At 38.3% G+C, this 17,846-nt stretch overlaps 1 protein-coding gene across 1 annotated transcript; it reads left to right on the plus strand.

Annotated features, from left to right (window-relative positions):
* Window positions 1-355: 355 nt before the first annotated feature.
* On the plus strand, window positions 356-17,620 carry plcd4a (phospholipase C, delta 4a). Its single transcript, XM_044109302.1, is given in 15 exon segments — window positions 356-431; window positions 3,914-3,961; window positions 4,128-4,286; window positions 4,482-4,710; window positions 5,556-5,685; window positions 5,777-6,008; window positions 6,080-6,281; window positions 6,629-6,773; window positions 8,536-8,688; window positions 10,544-10,711; window positions 13,244-13,400; window positions 13,519-13,635; window positions 15,520-15,828; window positions 16,470-16,619; window positions 16,904-17,620. Coding segments are annotated over 14 exon segments (2,268 nt in total). The 5' UTR covers window positions 356-431; window positions 3,914-3,936; the 3' UTR covers window positions 16,996-17,620.
* Window positions 17,621-17,846: the final 226 nt, after the last annotated feature.

Raw genomic sequence — 17,846 nt, forward strand, 5'->3', positions numbered from 1 at the left:
GGACATGTCCGTATTTCATGTCCTGTCCCGGGCGTCCCGGGATATTTTTAGAAAGTGAGGAAATGTCCTGTTTTTTGCAGGACCCGGTCCAACGTGTCGTGGTTTCTCTCCACCCCCGTCCCCCCCACCGGTCCAACGTGTTGCGGTGTCTCTCCCCCCCTCCCCGGTCCAACGTGTAGTGGAAATGGTCCCCCCTCCCCCGAACTTTTGCTGCTTCGGTCCCCACAGTTGTGATTATAACTGATTAGAACCGGGGTGGTCTTATCTGAAACTGCAACCGGTAACCCGCAGCAACGGTCCTTTCTATCAATGGGGAAAGTGTGCATGCGCGCCAAAGAAATACACGTGCAGCCAGACAGCTGACCTGACGCACTGTTGGCGAGGTGCTGCCCTCTGCTGGAACGGAGAGGAGCAGCTCCGTTTGACTGCAGGTCGTGGTACACAGTGTTTTGATTTTGATGTTTTTGGCAAAGGAATTACACTCTTTATTGAAACATGTGGAACAGTTATACAAATATTCCAAACATTTTCTCTCGTTTCTTGAGAAACGTTAAGCCCACTTAAACCTGGGGCTGAAAGTGCAAACTCTGTGTGCGTTGGGGTGTTGTGCTTAGGAGACTGTGTTAGGAAAACGAAGCGCATCTTGGGGATGGAACCCTGAACAGAACAAACAAGATGCTGTCGAACTGAATAATGACTGTGATGGGGGTGTATTTATATGCAGGCAGGGCCTGCCACCCGTCATTACACGTCATTTGCCTAAAGGCGTGATTAAAGGTGTCTTCAGTTAGGTCACACAGGGGCGTGAAATCCCATAATCTGTGTGTTGTACCGAGTGAATCGACTGAAAGGGAACTATCTTAGCAGTTGGGTCATTCTCTAAATTCGGTGCATTTTGTGTCTCACAGGTTTATCTCAAAGATTTTCATATTATGCAAACAAGATTTTTTGAAAAAAATCAAGAAATGGAAACATCCATGTGTCTTGGTAATATAACATGCAAATATATTTTGAAATTTTTATGGGTTGTTGAAGTGTAGAAGTCAGCCAAATGAGCTTGTCTCCGCTGACCAATATTAAGATTTCACTGAATAAAAAACAAATAAAAATAGCCAGTAACTGCAAGTAATTTCTAAACCCTAGTTCAATTTTAAACAAATGAATCCAACTAAATGTGTATATTGGGTAAATTATGTCTTTTGATCTAAGTTGAAGGTGACGCTTGGTCCATTTAAGATCATCATGAAGGAGATCTGTCCACTTTGGTCTTGGCTCAGTGTGTGTAATCTGAGGTGTGAAACTGAGCTGAAGCTGTGGATTATTGATGAGTCTCAACCTTAGCAGGGAGCTTGGCAGAAGCGTGAAAGAAGAATTCAGTCTGATGAAAAGAACCTCGTCTGTGTGTGTGAATCATGTATTTCATGACTCCACAGGGAATGTGGATGCTGTAAGCAGGAACTTATGTTCTGGTGGTGCTGTCCTTCCAATCCTGAAAACTGTGCTGATCAAAATTTGATGAGCAGATCTTAGTAACCTGAGATGTGACAGAAAACATGTTGGATCACTGTGTGCTGGGGTTCCACTACTCCTGAATGGATGTAGAGGGGTTGTGTGGTCCTCTAACACTGATCATGTAGAATGAGAGGAGCAGCAGGTTTAGTCAAACAGATTGTGATGAAACCTTTAAAACGCCACATAATTAATTTCAGTCATTTTCCATAACAACAAACTTGAACTTCCTCTGCACCAGAAATATGATGTGTATCGCGATTTGGTAAATCAAAACACATTTCCAGACAATTTACAGTAAGGCAACAGTTAGACAACTTATCAAACAGCCGACTGAACACTGAACCTCTGCTTTGTTGCAGATGCCAGAGAGAGAGAAAAAAAATGAGAGGGAGGGAAAAGGGGGTGGGGGGGAGGAGGGAGGAGGGGTGACTCTGCTTTCCCATGTTGCTGGACACAGTGCAATGCGACAGCAGCAGAACTACAGGATCAGCTACCAGAATTTAGGAATGATCATCCAACAGGTCAGACACATGTTTAGTTTCTAAACATTTCTGTTTAAATTTCAAACTCTTATCATATGCTGGGTTTTCTACTTTTGTACATAGACTTGCTCAACTGTGAACAAATATTAGTTTTCAGCATTTATGTGTAGACCTCTGATTTCATTTTGAAAACAAAATTCAAGTTAAGTTTTTAATGTTTTGAACAGATACTGAGCTAGGATGCTTAGGTGGGCCCCATATGGGACAAATGAGAGCAAACAATATGGGTCCCAGAAGGTTTTGTCCGTGGTTTCCATGGTGGCTCTACATGGGTTTGCCCAGAGAGATTTTCTATCTGGGTGATTGTTGGCATATTGTTAGTCCTCACCTATCCCATATGGGGCCCACCTAGGTTTGCTGGCCAGGTAACATAAAAGTTTTTTAGCCAAAAGTATCAGATGAGTATAATTAAGTGCTTGATTTATATGTTCAATTGAAACTAGATATTTACATACGTTGAGTAAAAAGACAAACACATTTTTTCTTACTGTTAGACATTAAATCAGACCAAACGTTTCTTGTTTTAGCTTAGTTAGAATTACCAAAATTATTTCTATTTGCTAAATACCAGAAAACTTGGCAAGAACATTTTTTTAGAATTTTTTTGTAATAACTTCTCATCAAACAGGGTATATTTAAATTGAATTAGTTGGTTTACTTGCATAAGCATAGTATCCAAAATGTTTAACACTATATGGGAACTATTTAGCTCCCATAGCTAAGCAGTTTAGCTATGGGAGCATGCATAGATTAAAGTAAAAGTAAAAATCAAAGAAATGCAAAGCCATGCACCTAAACGTTTATTCGGTTCATTGTTGCAGTGGAATGTCGTATCATCATTTTACACTTCGGGTCTAGACAGTAGGATCTAGACTTCTGCATGAAACTCAGTGTGGGAAACAAGCAAATGTGCTTCTGTTGCGATTCTGCAGATGAATCAACTTGCAGAGATGACCAGATGCTGCTCTGGCTGAGTGTTGAGGTCAAGAGTGAAGGTGACAGGGATTTGAGAAGATTAGTCGGCTTAGGCAGCTTTTCAAAAAGTGAATGCAGTGAAACACAATGGAGAAGCAAAGCAGTATCAACATCAGCTTTAACCGTCCCCCAAAGAGGCACAGGCTGAATATTCCCCCTGCAACTGAAGATGAAACACACAGTGGTGGAACAGCAAACTGAGTTCACCTCTGTTTTATAGAGCATTAATGGTATTAACTGCATTAGTTACAAAAGGTGAAAAAACACAGAAGATATTAATAAAATAATGAATTATTTGAAAATTTATTTAAAATAAAGTAAAAATAATAAGTTGATGTGTCTGGGGCGTCTGGTTATGACGCCTGCTTGGTGAGGCGTTCAGGCCACGTTCCACTGGGACGAAACCCAGAAGCAATTGTTACATCAAATTCTCCTCTGTTAGACCACACACATTATAAAATAGTTTGCAATAAAGTAGTTGGACCTGCTTCCGTATGTAACTGGCTTTTATGTTAAAGTACCATTAGAAAAATGCTGCACATAACAACACAGAGTGTCAACACAACCAATTGTCTAGAACGATGGTGGCACACACTCACACACTCACAGAGACAGGGCTGCCATGCACTGACTGGTGCCACCAGGCTGACCAGGCCTTTTGACCACCACCAGCATGGAAGGTGTGTGAAGGGTCTTGCCCAAGAAGACAATGAGAGAGGGAACGGGGATTGAACTGGCAAACTCCAACCACAGTCACCACCATCACCAACAGTTAATATTTATATGTATTTATAATCTACTAAAAAAACCCTGTAAAATGTTTTATGAGCTTCATTTTTGTACTTGATCTGGTCTGTTACTGCCTGTTGTGTTCTTCTGCTTAGATGGCTCTATAAGACAGGAGGAGATGGCTTCCACAGAGGGTGGGCTCCGTAAGTCAAGTCAAACTTCTAGTCTTCACATGAGTCTAAGAAATTATGTTTAACAATAATGCATTTTATTGTCTTCACTTACTAAACTAAGCTTTCCTCTGTATGTGAATATTCCCAGGAGGACTATCAGTTTATCTTAGCGTCTCTGCTTTTCTTTTCTTCTCAGGTATTCAGGGGGATGAAAACCTGCAGTCCATGCTGGTGGGGACAGTTATGAGAAAAATTAAGTCTCGTACTTGGAAAAAACAACGATATTTCAAGCTCCAGGATGACTTCATGACCATCTGGTACAAATCCAAGAAAGCTGGCAAAGCACACTCCACCTGTAAGAGTTGACAATTTAACAATATTGCAGATGGTTGCAAAAAAGGCTATAATTATCTTGCTTTAGTCTGGTCATAGCGCTTGGTTTTGAATAGAGAAAAAGCCAATTTGTGCTTTTATGTTACGGTCAGATCTTTTTCTGTATATTAGGTCTGTGGTTTATCCATGTGATACTTACACGGTGCTTTGTGTGCAGTTTCTATGAGGGATGTGGAGGTAGTGCGAGAGGGCCATCAAAGTGAAGTACTTCTCAGCATCGCAGACGAGTTCCCTGCTAACCGATGCTTCACGGTGGTATTCCATGGTCGCAGAGGAAACTTGGACCTGGTGGCCGAGTCAGCCGAGGAGGCCCAGTCCTGGATCAAGGGCATGAGGAAGCTGATTGAAAACCTGGAAAACATGGGAGAGAGGGAAAAACTAGACCAGTATCCTTTCTTATTTGTAGTTTGCTTATAAAGCGTTTCTGCATGTTGCCTCAATGTAATGTATATTGCCAAAAGTACAGGGTCAGCAAATCATTCAGTTCATGAGATCAAATCACTTCCGTGGTCACAGATGTATAAAATCCAGCCCCTGGCTTGAAGACTTCTTTCAAAAATATTTGAAAGAATGGATTGCTCTCAAGTGTTAAGTAAATTCAAGCACGGCAAGTTGTGCAGTAAATTCAGTAATTAAATGTTGCTTCTAAATATCGCAGGGCCAACTAGTGGTCTCATAGCAAAAAGGAAGCAATGACAAAATACAACAATTTTAAAGTTGGAAGATTTGGTCATGTGAAATCCCAGAGTTGGAACAAGGCAGTCTGATAAACAAATCTGTGTTTGCCGGGAAATTTGTAGAATGATTTTGGTGGAAAGGTGTTTGGTTGATTTCCAGGGGTTGGCGTCAGTGCCTTGTTTCCAGTAACAAGAAATCTAAATATGCTAAGGCATAATGAGGGATGTTGGACAGTACTATGCTCTTGACTATGTGGGAACTGTTTTAGGGATATTCCAAATCCAAGTGTGCACTGATGAACTCCAAAAGAAATTGATGTTGGGGTTGTTATGGAGGAACTTGACCTCAACCAAACAGAACAAATTTGGATTCAATTAAGGAAGATTGTGAGATTTAGACTTTTGACTCCAAAAAGTCTTCACAAACCTCCCATGGAGGAATAGATTTCCTTATTAATTTATAATAATTTCCAAGAGTGATGCTTGGTATACAATTTCCCCAACTAACTGGACAAGAACACAGTGACTGTTCCTTCTTTAAGCATGATTCCCAGATGGATAGGTGACTGGTTCCAAAAGGCTGACAAGAACAACGATGGCAGGATGAACTTCAAGGAAGTGCGAGATCTCCTGAGGATGATGAATGTGGATATGAATGAACACCATGCTCACCGTCTCTTCACAGTGAGAGCCTTTTGATAAAGAGCCAGGATGTGGGTCTGCAATGACTGTGTTTTTGACAGTCACACCCTGATCATTATTTTCTTTTCATCAGATGGCAGATAAATCACAGACTGGTGCCCTCGAAGGGGATGAGTTTGTCTTGTTCTACAAGATGTTAACCCAGAGAGAAGATATTTTGAAAATTTTCCAGGAGTACTCATCTGATGGTCAGAAGTTATCCCAGAGTGACATAGAGGACTTCCTGAGAAAGGAGCAGCTGGAGGATGTAGATATCCAACACCATGCTCAAGAGCTAATTAGATACTATGAGCCCTCAGATACAGGTACATACTCAGGAATACATGTTGCCTTTGCCTTACAAACTCAGAGCTTATCAATTCTTGTTGCATTCCAGCAAAACAACTGAAGGCTATGACATTTGATGGCTTCTTGATGTACCTTGGTTCTGCTGAAGGCTCTATCTTCAGTCCAAAGTGCAGGGGCATTTTTCAAGACATGAGTCAGCCTCTGTGCCATTACTTCATCTCCTCCTCCCACAACACATATCTGATGGAGGACCAGCTCAGAGGACAAAGCAGTGTGGAAGGATACATCAGGTAGCTCTCAAAAGTCAGATTGTACAAAATGTAGTGTTGGAAGGTGGAAAGCTTTGAAGAAATCTTTTTTTAATTGTACATTTGTATCACATGAAGTGTAACAAGATGCAGTGATATTAAAATGTGATGAGATTTATCATAAAATTAGAGTCACAGTGACCTTGCCCTTAACCTTAATTGTCTATGATTTTTTCTGAAAGCTTTGATGTCTAAATGATCCAAGTTGATTAATTCTGTTTCATTACTCTGGTATTGGGATTAACAGAAGAGATAAGCTCTGCACACCAGCTTTTTTTCTGATTAACATGAGCAAGTGGATAAAAGGTGGATTTGTCGTCATTGTTTAGGGCTCTTAATCGCGGCTGCAGGTGTGTGGAAGTAGACTGTTGGGATGGTGCCAATGGAGAGCCCATTGTCTATCATGGACATACATTCACCTCTAAGATCCTCTTCAAGGATGTGGTCAATGCAGTGGGAAAATATGCTTTCAAGGTAATCCTATCTGTCATTTATTGTCTTTGATGGAAATATCTGGCTGACTGAAATTATGTTGCTCCAAAATATGCTTCCATGTAGGTTAAAGATTTAATACTACGTCAAACTCATAGCTCCAATTTATAACTCCTTCCCACCGGTATGTATTGTATTTGCCTTACTTTTCTATGATGTGTGAAGATATGCATCTCTAAGTGAATAGTGTTCCAGCATTGCCTTCCAATAACTCTGATGATGCAGCAAATGTAAAAAGGTTTACAGTTTTTGGTGGAAGCCTTGTGATGGTGGAACCACTCTTACTGGAAAAATAAGGTTTGTCAACATATCTGGGCAACCTCATTCCAGATAGATATTGAAATTAGATTTTGCAAGCACTTTGTAATGCCTTGTTGCTGAAAATGCGCTATTTAAATAAAGTTACCTTTACCTTTACCTTTGTAACCAGTAACCTCATATCTTCATAGTCTGGAACCAAACTATTTATCATCGTGTTAATTTTCACCCTCACTGAATGGGGTTTATCACAAACTACCACCAGAATTTAGGAGAAAAGACCATGGAAAAGCCATTCAACACTTAGAAATTCAGCCAGGGTGTGCCAGAGTGACAAACGCAACCATATTGACTGACTTCCACCAAATACTGGTTGAGGAATGGTTGGTCATCACACAGCAGTGGGTGAACAACGTGGCAACCAGCATGAGTATGAGGTTCCAGGTTGTGGGGTTGTGTTTGGCATTCCAACAAACTACTGAGGTTCCTGTTTGTTGGGTTAGTATCATGTTCAAGGCGTTAAAGTACGAAGTCAAATTTCTTCTAAGTTATGTTTGATATATGGAGCATTATTTTCATAAACTGAATATTGTCCATTTCAACCTTCTAGTTGAAATGGATAATTTGTAGACTGTGTTGTTCTATGAAATGGCAGTATCTGGCTTTAAAACATATTATACTGTCGCCTTAAGCTAATAAATTGTTAAATTGATAATATGTCAATCTGCTATCATCCAAACTAATAAACAACATTAACTGACTTAAAATAAGAATAAGCTGTTTTTTCCTTTTGACAGAGAAGAGAGGGTAAAACTGTGCAATGATACACAATAGTTAAAGCAAAAGCACTGGCCAAAAAAAGCTAGCAGAATTATGTTCATGTCAAACAGTATTTCAATCCGGCAGAACATGCTGGCTATGTAACCGTATGTATGTTTCAATGTTACAGTGAACAAGACAATGTTGTGCATAGTTCATGAGTGGAATTTACAGTTTTGAGAATATGCTGTTTTTCAAGCAATGAGAGTACTTAGCTCACCCTGACATTATTAAATTGTAATCTGTTTGAGTGTGGATGAAAGATTGTCTTTGCATTTTTTCGGAGTAAATATTTCACAGAATAAGAGTAGGAACATATCTTTTGAGGGCTTAGTTTCTGTGTATCTTAGTGTGCTGAGTGAATAAATGTGCATGGATATCCTGTTTTGGTCACAGGGTTCTTCCTTTATGCCACCTTGACTTCACATTTACTGATGGATCAAACTCTAACCCTTAAAATGATAACGCTACAATGAGTGTTTTTTCCTATAATGAATGTTTAAACTGAATTTAGAGCTAGTTTCTGTTAAGACACAGCTATCACAGAACTAGCTGTGCTAGCTGCTAGTTAGCTGTTAAGGAGCAGCCTAGAAATTTAGCTTGGGAAAGGTCTATAGTTTCCATTTATGGTTCTGCTCTCCTTCTTTTACTCTTTTTCCTTCTCCAGATATCAGAATATCCGGTTATCCTGTCAATCGAGAACCACTGCAGTGTTGACCAGCAGAGAGTCATGGCCCAACACCTCAAGCACATTCTTGGTGACAAGTTGCTTACAGGAATGTTGGATGGCAGGGCCCCAGTAGGGCTTCCATCTCCTGAGGTGAGCTATCTGCCACTGTTTGTTTAGGGAGATTTTAGGCAGTGTAGATGTTCCATAGCTGGGCTTTAAAAACATGTAGCTGCAAGATGGTGCATGGATAGTGTGTTGGTGTAGTCTAGTTCAAACAGAAATAGTGTAATTTATTCTACTTCCTGTGTAATCAGAATTTTAACTTGCCTATCTCAGAGCATAGTATACATGCAGCTAACCCAGGTTTTTGCTAAAGCGGGTTGGTTCATTTGTTTAGTTTTGTTTCCTTAGTTCCAAGTCAGTAAGAAATCAAATAAAACACAATATAATGTAATTTCTTTAAACTTGATAAGAAAAGAAAACTAAATACAGAAAGGAACAAATATTTTAGTTTTATTTAAATTTAGAGATAATTTGTCAATATCTATCCATGACTTTAGCTTAATTATTTATATTATACATTAAAATCCCTAAAATCATCACTTGTGTAGAATATGGTGGTGTCATCCTAAAATATTAATTATCCCAAATTATTTAGATACATCAACTACATCATTTATATATATATATATAACAAATATGGACCCAATACAGATCCCTGTGGGACCGCTCAAGGAAATACCTGTTGTCTTCCTGCTGCTGTCTCCTTATTAAATACATATGAAACCAACTAAAAGTCAGAGAGACAGGTCTGCACTTTGTGAAAATGTTTGTTTCCAATCTAGAGGTATTGCTTTTGTAATTTTCATATACATTACATGTATACATAAGGTTTATGAGATATTATGTATATATGAACTATTATGTATTTTATTAATGTTGTATCTATAGCATAAGTATCAGTAAATGATTTGTTTTTACAGTTATTAACTATGTCTATTCATTCTATCTCAGTTACTCCAGAGAGAAACCTCTTAGGGATTTCATCTGCCAAATCTGACCCAACATATACAAATTTTGTTAAAACTATTTACAACTTCATTCATTGTTATAATTATCACAGTTGTTGTCACTGAAGGAGTCTGGATATGAAATATTTTTAGATTACATTTAATAACAGTATTTAGTATTCCCCAGACCCTTTTAGTGTTAATCTTATTATTATTCAACAAAGTGGTATAGCATCATTTCCTACGAGTTATTATGCCAGGTGATTTGATATATTTTATACCTATAGCCAGACGCATCAGTCCTTGGTATAAGAAATTTTCAATGTATTTTTCCTTTCAAACATTCTAATTTATTTGTTAATCAAGGACATTTTATATTTGTGTTGTTTTATCATTATTTTCCCTAATTTGATGGATTGAAGGTTTTTTTAAATTGTATGCTATTTGAAAAATATCCAAAAATATATCAAATCCACAAACCACAAATTTTCTACATACTATAAACAGTATTCCAGTCCTGTTCTGTTAAGTCATGATAAAGTAACGTAATAGTACATGTTTACATATGGATTTTTGAGATGTTTTATGGTAATTACAGTTGTCATCATATTATGCATTGACTGGAGGATGGTCAGTTATGTCACAAATCATAGGCATTTGATATAGACTCCATAATTCACTGGAATCAGTTCTTGGGAATAATGTTTCAGGATAGCTTTATCACAGAAGTGGTTTTTGTCAAAGGTTTACCAGGAGCTTATAAACATACTTCTGTAGTCACATATCAGAGAGATTGTTACTGCAAACAGTAATTCTTAGCTTTACCAGGAAATTGGTGAGTTTTCCCAGGTGATGTTGTCTATATTTAAAAATGATCCCCTAACAATTTAATCTCCTTCAATAACAGCATTTTCCTCTAAATTCACCAAGAATTATTGCAGACACTGCTTACAAACAGCACCAGAGTCCATGTCTCAGTATTGTATCTTTTTCAGGAACTTAAAGGGAAGATTCTTCTGAAAGCAAAGAAAAATGGTGGTTTAGAGGAAACACTCAATGGGACTGTTGAAGACTCACTGACAGGAGAGGTCAGTGATGAAGATGAAGCAGCAGAAATAGATGAAGATATTCTACATCGTGAGAGTATCCGGCGCAGAGTTAAGGTGGGTTTGCTCACATGTTCAGTTTCTGTGTCTTAGACCCAAACTGTCTTTTCACAGTCTGATAATCCTGGCTCATCTACTCTCAGAACCATCTGTTTTATTAGATTTTAAGCCGCTGTTGAGCTTTTAATCAGGAAGTGGCAGGTGATGAATGAATTAAACATTTAATAAATTAAGGTAATCCCCAATATATTCACCCTGTTTTGATAAAGGACATCAAAATAATTGATTGCTGTCTGGCCCATTATATTTCCTGGACTATTTTAGCGTTTTCTATAAATTTAGTATTTATAGAAATTGTGAGGGGGGGGAGTAGAATTTGTGGGGGGTGACAGGCAGGTCAGACACCCATCCATATACACAGACTCATAACTAGAGGCAGCATAAAGCAACAAGTTAACCCAAAAGTCAAGTTTGTAGACTGTGGCAGGAAGTCCCAGTACCCAAAGAGAACCTAGTTGGCAACCTCTTCAAAGACAGACCTCAAGCTGGGATTCCTTCTTGCAAGGAAGCAACATGAACCACTATGCCACTGGGTAACCCCTCCCTACACTTCATGAAAAATAAAAAAGGTTTGAAAGGCAGGAAATAGACAGAGGCTGGTACATGATGTGATCAACTTTCACACTGGTGAACCACAAATGCAGAACAGGCTTTACTCCAGCCTGTAACATGTGACAATATAACCAAAGAAAGAACCACTGACAAGCAAACCAAACTATGATAACAAAAATAATAGGCACCTTAGTCTTTCAGATTTAGTGTCTTAAACATCTAGATGCAGACGGTGTCTGGTAAGGTAAAGGTTTTCTCCTGCTGAAAGGAAGACACAATACTTTGACTACAGGTTTGAAAAGTTTGTAAATTTGAATAACAGTGCTAGAAAAAACATAGTATAATATTCAGTTCTTGAATCTCTTATTTTATCTTTAGGTTCTCTACTGCAAAGAACTGTGCCTCTTGGAGTCTCAAACTCACTCACTCAACTTGTTTTGTTAAGCTTTGGGTAAAAGTATCTATTTGAGTGGACACAAACCCACAGAGCACTCACAGTCCTGTTTGGTAAAAAGCATCACAACAAAACAGAAACTGCTACAGAGACTTGTTAGCACATTCCTCAGAGGTGAGGCTTTGGACAGTGACATAAGCTCCTCTGGGTCTCTGTTCATGGTTTAGGTGTCTGTGTCTCCGTCTTATAGACAGGTGAAGGTGATAGTGCTGGCAGAGGGCAGGAATGCCCTCCCAGATTGTCTTTCATGTGAAAGCAGTCAGGAAGGCAGGCATGCGTACAGAGGTGCTCTGACAGTCTCACTATCCAGAACCTTTGGTCTGAGCAGCCATGACAGAAACCCGCCGACACGCCTCCTTCACATTGCAGTGGGTATCACTTCCACTCACCATGGGATTTGTTTTCAGCACAAGGGTTCACACTATCATGTGATTGGACTGAAATAACAGTCAGGTGATGTTAATGCACAGCTAGTTCATGGGTGTAATAGAGAAACCTCATGCTGTGAGAGCGATTAAACCTCAAAGCTGGAACATCAAACAGAATGGCTTTGAGACAGAAATATTCACATTAGATTAAACAAACTGGACCTTTATAGGACAATGCTTCCCAGAATCCAGAACTAAGTACCACAGAGAATTTGCAGAACTCACTTGAAGAAGGTTGTGGACTAGAGATGCCTGACAATCTGACAGATGTTGGTCTTTTGGAGTAGTGGACAGATATTACCAATCCAAGAAGAGAGATGTTTACACATTCCTGCCAAAGAAGGCTGAAACATCAAAACTAAATCTAAAGGTGTTTTCAACCAAGTATTTGTTTAATGACGGGAACATGCCTGAGTTGTATGAGTTTTTCACATTTTCCCTCCAGATTTGCTTCTTATTGAGTTGAATAGTACAAGCTTTATGTTTCAGTCAAAGCGACTCTAGAATTTCAGTTTCTTCTTGTTTATGTTTATCAGCTTGGTTTTTAGCTGACACGTTTCTGTTCCACCATGTGCTCTTGTGTTTGTCTATGAATTAAAGAAATATTTACAACAAAAAGCCTTATGAAAGGTGAAAAACTGTATGGAACCAAGCTATCTACTTTACATCCATTTTATTTCTGATCTGTCACGCAGCGCTTTTCACATCATTTTTCAAGTATCTCCACTAGATGGCGTTTTTACATAAAAACATACTAAAAGCAGATCTTTTCCTGTTAAGAAAATATCTAAATGTACAAAAGATATATAATAATCACACTCAGTAATTAGCAATGTTACAAAATGACAATTTTTGTCTTTTACATAAATGTTTCCATATGTGGAAAGTTTGTAAATAATTTTGTTAAATTTCAAAGCCCTGGCACTTTAACTGTGGTATGTAGAGCAACGACAGCGGGCCACTGCTCACAAAGAGGCAGCGTTCTGCTCCCTTTGTGAGCAACACAGTGATTAAAAGCTATATATGTTTCTCTCTGCTATCAAAGTAAAGGTAGGCTGTGACAGTTGTATTTCTATCATTTGTTTCTGTCCATAGAAGTCAAAGCAGCGTTTGTCTAAAGAGCTGTCAGACTGTGTGGTCTACTGCAAGAGTGTTCACTTCAGGAGCTTCAAACATGCCCGCATCCACTCCAAGTTCTACGAAGTGGCCTCTTTCACAGAGTCCAAAGCTCGCAAGCACCTACGAGAGGCTGGTTAGTTCTATCCATCCATCATAAATATCATAAAGTTTTCAAATGTAGCATTTATGTCTGCACAAAATAGCTTTGTTTGTGTGTTGTTGTGAATTGCACTGGATCATTTCCTTTCCAGGAGCAGAGTTTGTGCACCATAATGCCCGTCAACTGACCAGGGTATATCCCACTGGCTTCCGAACTGACTCTTCCAATTTCAATCCCCAGGAAATGTGGAATGCTGGGTGCCAAATAGGTGACTACAACCCAAAGATTACTGGTCCTGATCAGACAAATCACACAATGTGCTCTGCCTGCTATGTATTTGCTTGTGGCTGAACTGGGTGCAATTTTGTATGATGAAATCTTCTGCAAGACTTTTATTTCTAGGGCTCTGTACCAAGGTCTTGTAAAGTATGCACAAGAACTAGCCTTTAAAGGGATCTTAAAGGGATCCACAATTAGTTGAACATGTTGGCCTAAAAATAGCTGTTTGTGATACATGAAAAAACTCATAATTATTTTTAAAAAATTGAATCTTTTGTTATGTTTTTCACCCATGAAGGTTGCCATTTTTTTAGCTGTGCAATGCATGATGGGTTGATGATGCAATTGGATCTGTACTGGAATCTACAGAGTAAACACAAGAAGGCTAACTGTACTACAGTTTTTGTTTATCATACTGCTTTAAACCAGTGTAAATTTAGACAGTCTCATACTCACTGTTGGCTGTAATTTGAAAAAAGAAATAATCTGGTGAGTTTGGAATATTTCTCACATAAAAAGAAGACAAGTGCAGGAGAGAGCCAAACACAACTTTCTATGGACATTTATGTCCTCAACACTTTTCTCCAGAAGATTTTGAATCATTTGTTCGAGTTGCTGGCCACCAAGGGAAAGTCACTGGGCAAAACAGCAGAGATAGGCAGCACTGGGAACTATTTTAAATGACAACGAAGCTATTGCTATTGCCACCGGTACTGACCTTTAGAGTATCAACCACCATAAAACTTGAAAACACTCTCAAAAGAGAGTACTGTTTTCCAAACTTGGTTTTTATTAGCCTAAATGTTGATTTCAAACTGGCTGCAAAGGCCTTACCTGCAAGGTGAAGAGTCTGACTACTGACCTAGCAGTTTGACCTTTGACTTTCTTTTCAAATTGTCTTGCACTCTCTGCCAATTTTTTTCAGACCAACACCAACTTGACTGTTTCTCTATAAATGTCTGAGAACTCTGTATAAGCTTGCTCAACAATCCAGTAAGAATTTGATGTTAATCAACTGAATTTCTTTCAACATGATGAAGCAATGTGGGACAAAACCAAAGTGATACTCTAGTGTCTCAGAGTCAGGGATCAAAACTTTTAAGATCCATGTTAGGAAGCTTTCCTGATTTTAGTTCAAGTGACGCCCATTTAGCACTTTTCACTAACTCAATACATAATCTCAATATAATCCTCTGAAACAGTGCTGGGCGATATAATAAGTATATCATGCTCTGAAATATGATAGTGATAGATATGGATAGTTTACTGGCCACATTGTTATGAGTTAATCTTAAAAAAAAACAAAAAACATTGTGCATTTACATGGCTGCTCTTCCAGTCACTGAAGATTGTTTCAACGTTTAGCTCGTTTGTGTGTTATTATACTGTTAACTGCTTTTGTTCAGTTTTTGTTTTTTGCTAATAAATTTGTGGGTTTCGTCACTTTTGCATGGTCTAATGATTAGTCAGAGGGATTTGTACTATTTGTCTCATATCATGGGTTGTAGTGTATTTTTGCATGATGTGGAAAATGTGATTCAGGATTGGAGTCTGAGTTTACAGTTGGATTTAAGTACAAATATTATATCTAGTGTTAAACTACATCCTGATAATAATTGTGGGCAATATCATCCAACTGTATTTTGAAACATATTTTTTTAAATTAAGGAACTTCATCACTCCAAAGAGATAGATGGTAAATAAATCTACAAACAACAAAACTCACTGATTTTGGGGGGAACAAATCAGAATTTCTCAAACATGTTGGTCATGACAGTCCAGTTCCACCTTGTGGTCGGTTTGGATCAGCTTTATGTAATGTACTGAGAATTAGAATGAGCAACATCATACATTTCGTCACTTTTCCACCCAGTTGCACTGAATTTCCAGACAGCTGGAGAGGGGATGGATTTAAATGATGGCCTGTTCACCTCACCATTCAGGTACAACCCACCTAAAAGAAACAGTAATTTTTGTTCTCAGGATTGGCTTCATAGGCTGCACTGAATCCTGCATTGACTGCATGTGTTTTACTGCCCTCTCATAAAGGTGATAAGTGGCCAGCAGTTGCCTAAAGTCAACATCAAAGAGGATTCTATAGTGGATCCTCTAGTCAGAGTGGAGATCCATGGAGTTTTAATGGACCAGGCCAAACAGGAAACCAGACACATTGAAAACAATGGTATGACATGTTGAGCTCTGCACTGTTCATATTCCAATGTGTAGCATTTAAATGACCCTACTGCTAGAAATTCAGAACTAAGTATTTCTCAGAATTTTCTTTACGTTTGTATTTTTCATAAGAACAAAAACAGGCCTTAAAGAACAGGAGATTACATTACATTCAGATTACATCACACACGGACTCTGTTTACTATTGTTGATGACTGGGGTAATTGGTTGGATTTTACACATTGTGTTTGTAAAATAATAGTAGAAAATCTCGTATCAACTTCTTTCCAATTTGTGTTGGTTGGACACATAAGTCATTGACGTTTGTGCTTTTAATCCAACAAAAAGTCTAAACAGAAAAGATATGAATACTTCCATTAGGTCCTGTTTGTGTGATAAGACTTTTGTTCCTCAAAAGCTCAGTGATGTGTGTTACAGAACACATATCACATAAAAAAGTCAATCATTTGAATTTCTCTCTTAGACTGCAACCCCCTTCCTCCATTATTATTATTATTATTATTATTATTATTATTATTATTATTATTATTATTATTATTATTATTATTATTATTATTATTATTATTATTATTATTATTGTTATTATTATAGTCACAGTTCTGATTACAGATTAGCTGATTTGTTTTCTAGGATTCAATCCCCTGTGGAATGATACTCTGCGCTTCACCATCCACTCACCTGAACTGGCTCTGGTCCGCTTTGTGGTGGAAGACTACGACAAGACATCCAAAAACGACTTTGTGGGGCAATTTACACTCCCACTCAGCTGCATGCAAAAAGGTAGGTCTTTTTAATCACCTTGTTCTATCCTTCCTCTTAAATCGAAGAACAAAAGGAGGAGGGGTTACCAGCAAATCTGTTATTGCATAAAACATTGCAGTGCTATTTTTCCACCATTTTCAACAGAGAATAATAAAGTAGACAAAGCACAGTCTGCCTGAAGGGTCATTAGACTCAGTTATTCTTCCTACAGATGGATGTTTAAAACAACTAAAGTGTTTCTGTCAAACAAACAGCTGCTTCCACTCCTGCTAATGTCCGTGGTTTGGTTCTGTGTTCTTTAGGTTATCGTCACATTCACCTTTTGTCCAGAGACGGAACCAGGATTTCTCCCTCATCCTTGTTTGTTCATGTCAGGATCACTGATCTGGAATGACCTGAAAGGATTTTCTGCAAAGAACAGCTTTCCACATTGTATTTAAAAATGGAAGTCCATTTATATTTGTCTCATAAAGCATTAGATTAAATGTTAGTATTGCAATATTCTTATTTGAAGTGAATCGAAATTTTATGCCAAATGTGAAGAGATTCTAAAGAGCTGATGCAAGGATGGCTGCTCTCCATCTTATAGTGTGTGTGTCTGTGTGTGGGTGTGCATGTGTGTGTGTTGGATTGTTAGTGACTGCATGCATGTGGATTTCTGCTGTTCTTGTTTATTGTGCTGTAGTGGAGAATGTGCCACCAGATATCTGAGTCAGGAAATTCACTCCCTTGCTTTATGTATCCGTCTGCATTCCTTCTGTCTTCAGTTCTGCTCCTACTGTCATGTCGCCCATGAAAGAAAATCATGATGGAGTTCTTACACACACTTTCAGTGGACAGTGTTTTTCCACCTTCTCTTTGAAGCACATTGGTCTGAGTTGAAGCTGAAGTGAGGAATTTCTCACAGTTCAGTGTGTGTATATAATAAAGAATTGTGTGAATTTATTTTTGTATTTATACCATGATATTTATAGCAAACTGTAAACCTTTTTTGTTTGTTTTGTATTGGACATATTTTCATTGAGCACAATTAGGAAGAAATAAAAGACTTACATTGAATAGTTCCTTTTCTTTAAAAGGTGGACTGCAAATTTTATCATTCCTGGTGATGTCACAGTTATCTTGGTCAAACCAACAGAGCTTGAAATCTCTCAGAAACAGTTATGGGTAACAGTTAGACCCCGAGTCTCACTCGGTTTCAGCTGATGATTTAAATGTACAAAAGAATTAAATATCCTTTCAAAT

Source organism: Gambusia affinis, linkage group LG24, assembly GCF_019740435.1.
Source record: "Gambusia affinis linkage group LG24, SWU_Gaff_1.0, whole genome shotgun sequence".
Classification (NCBI taxonomy): Eukaryota; Metazoa; Chordata; class Actinopteri; order Cyprinodontiformes; family Poeciliidae; genus Gambusia; species Gambusia affinis.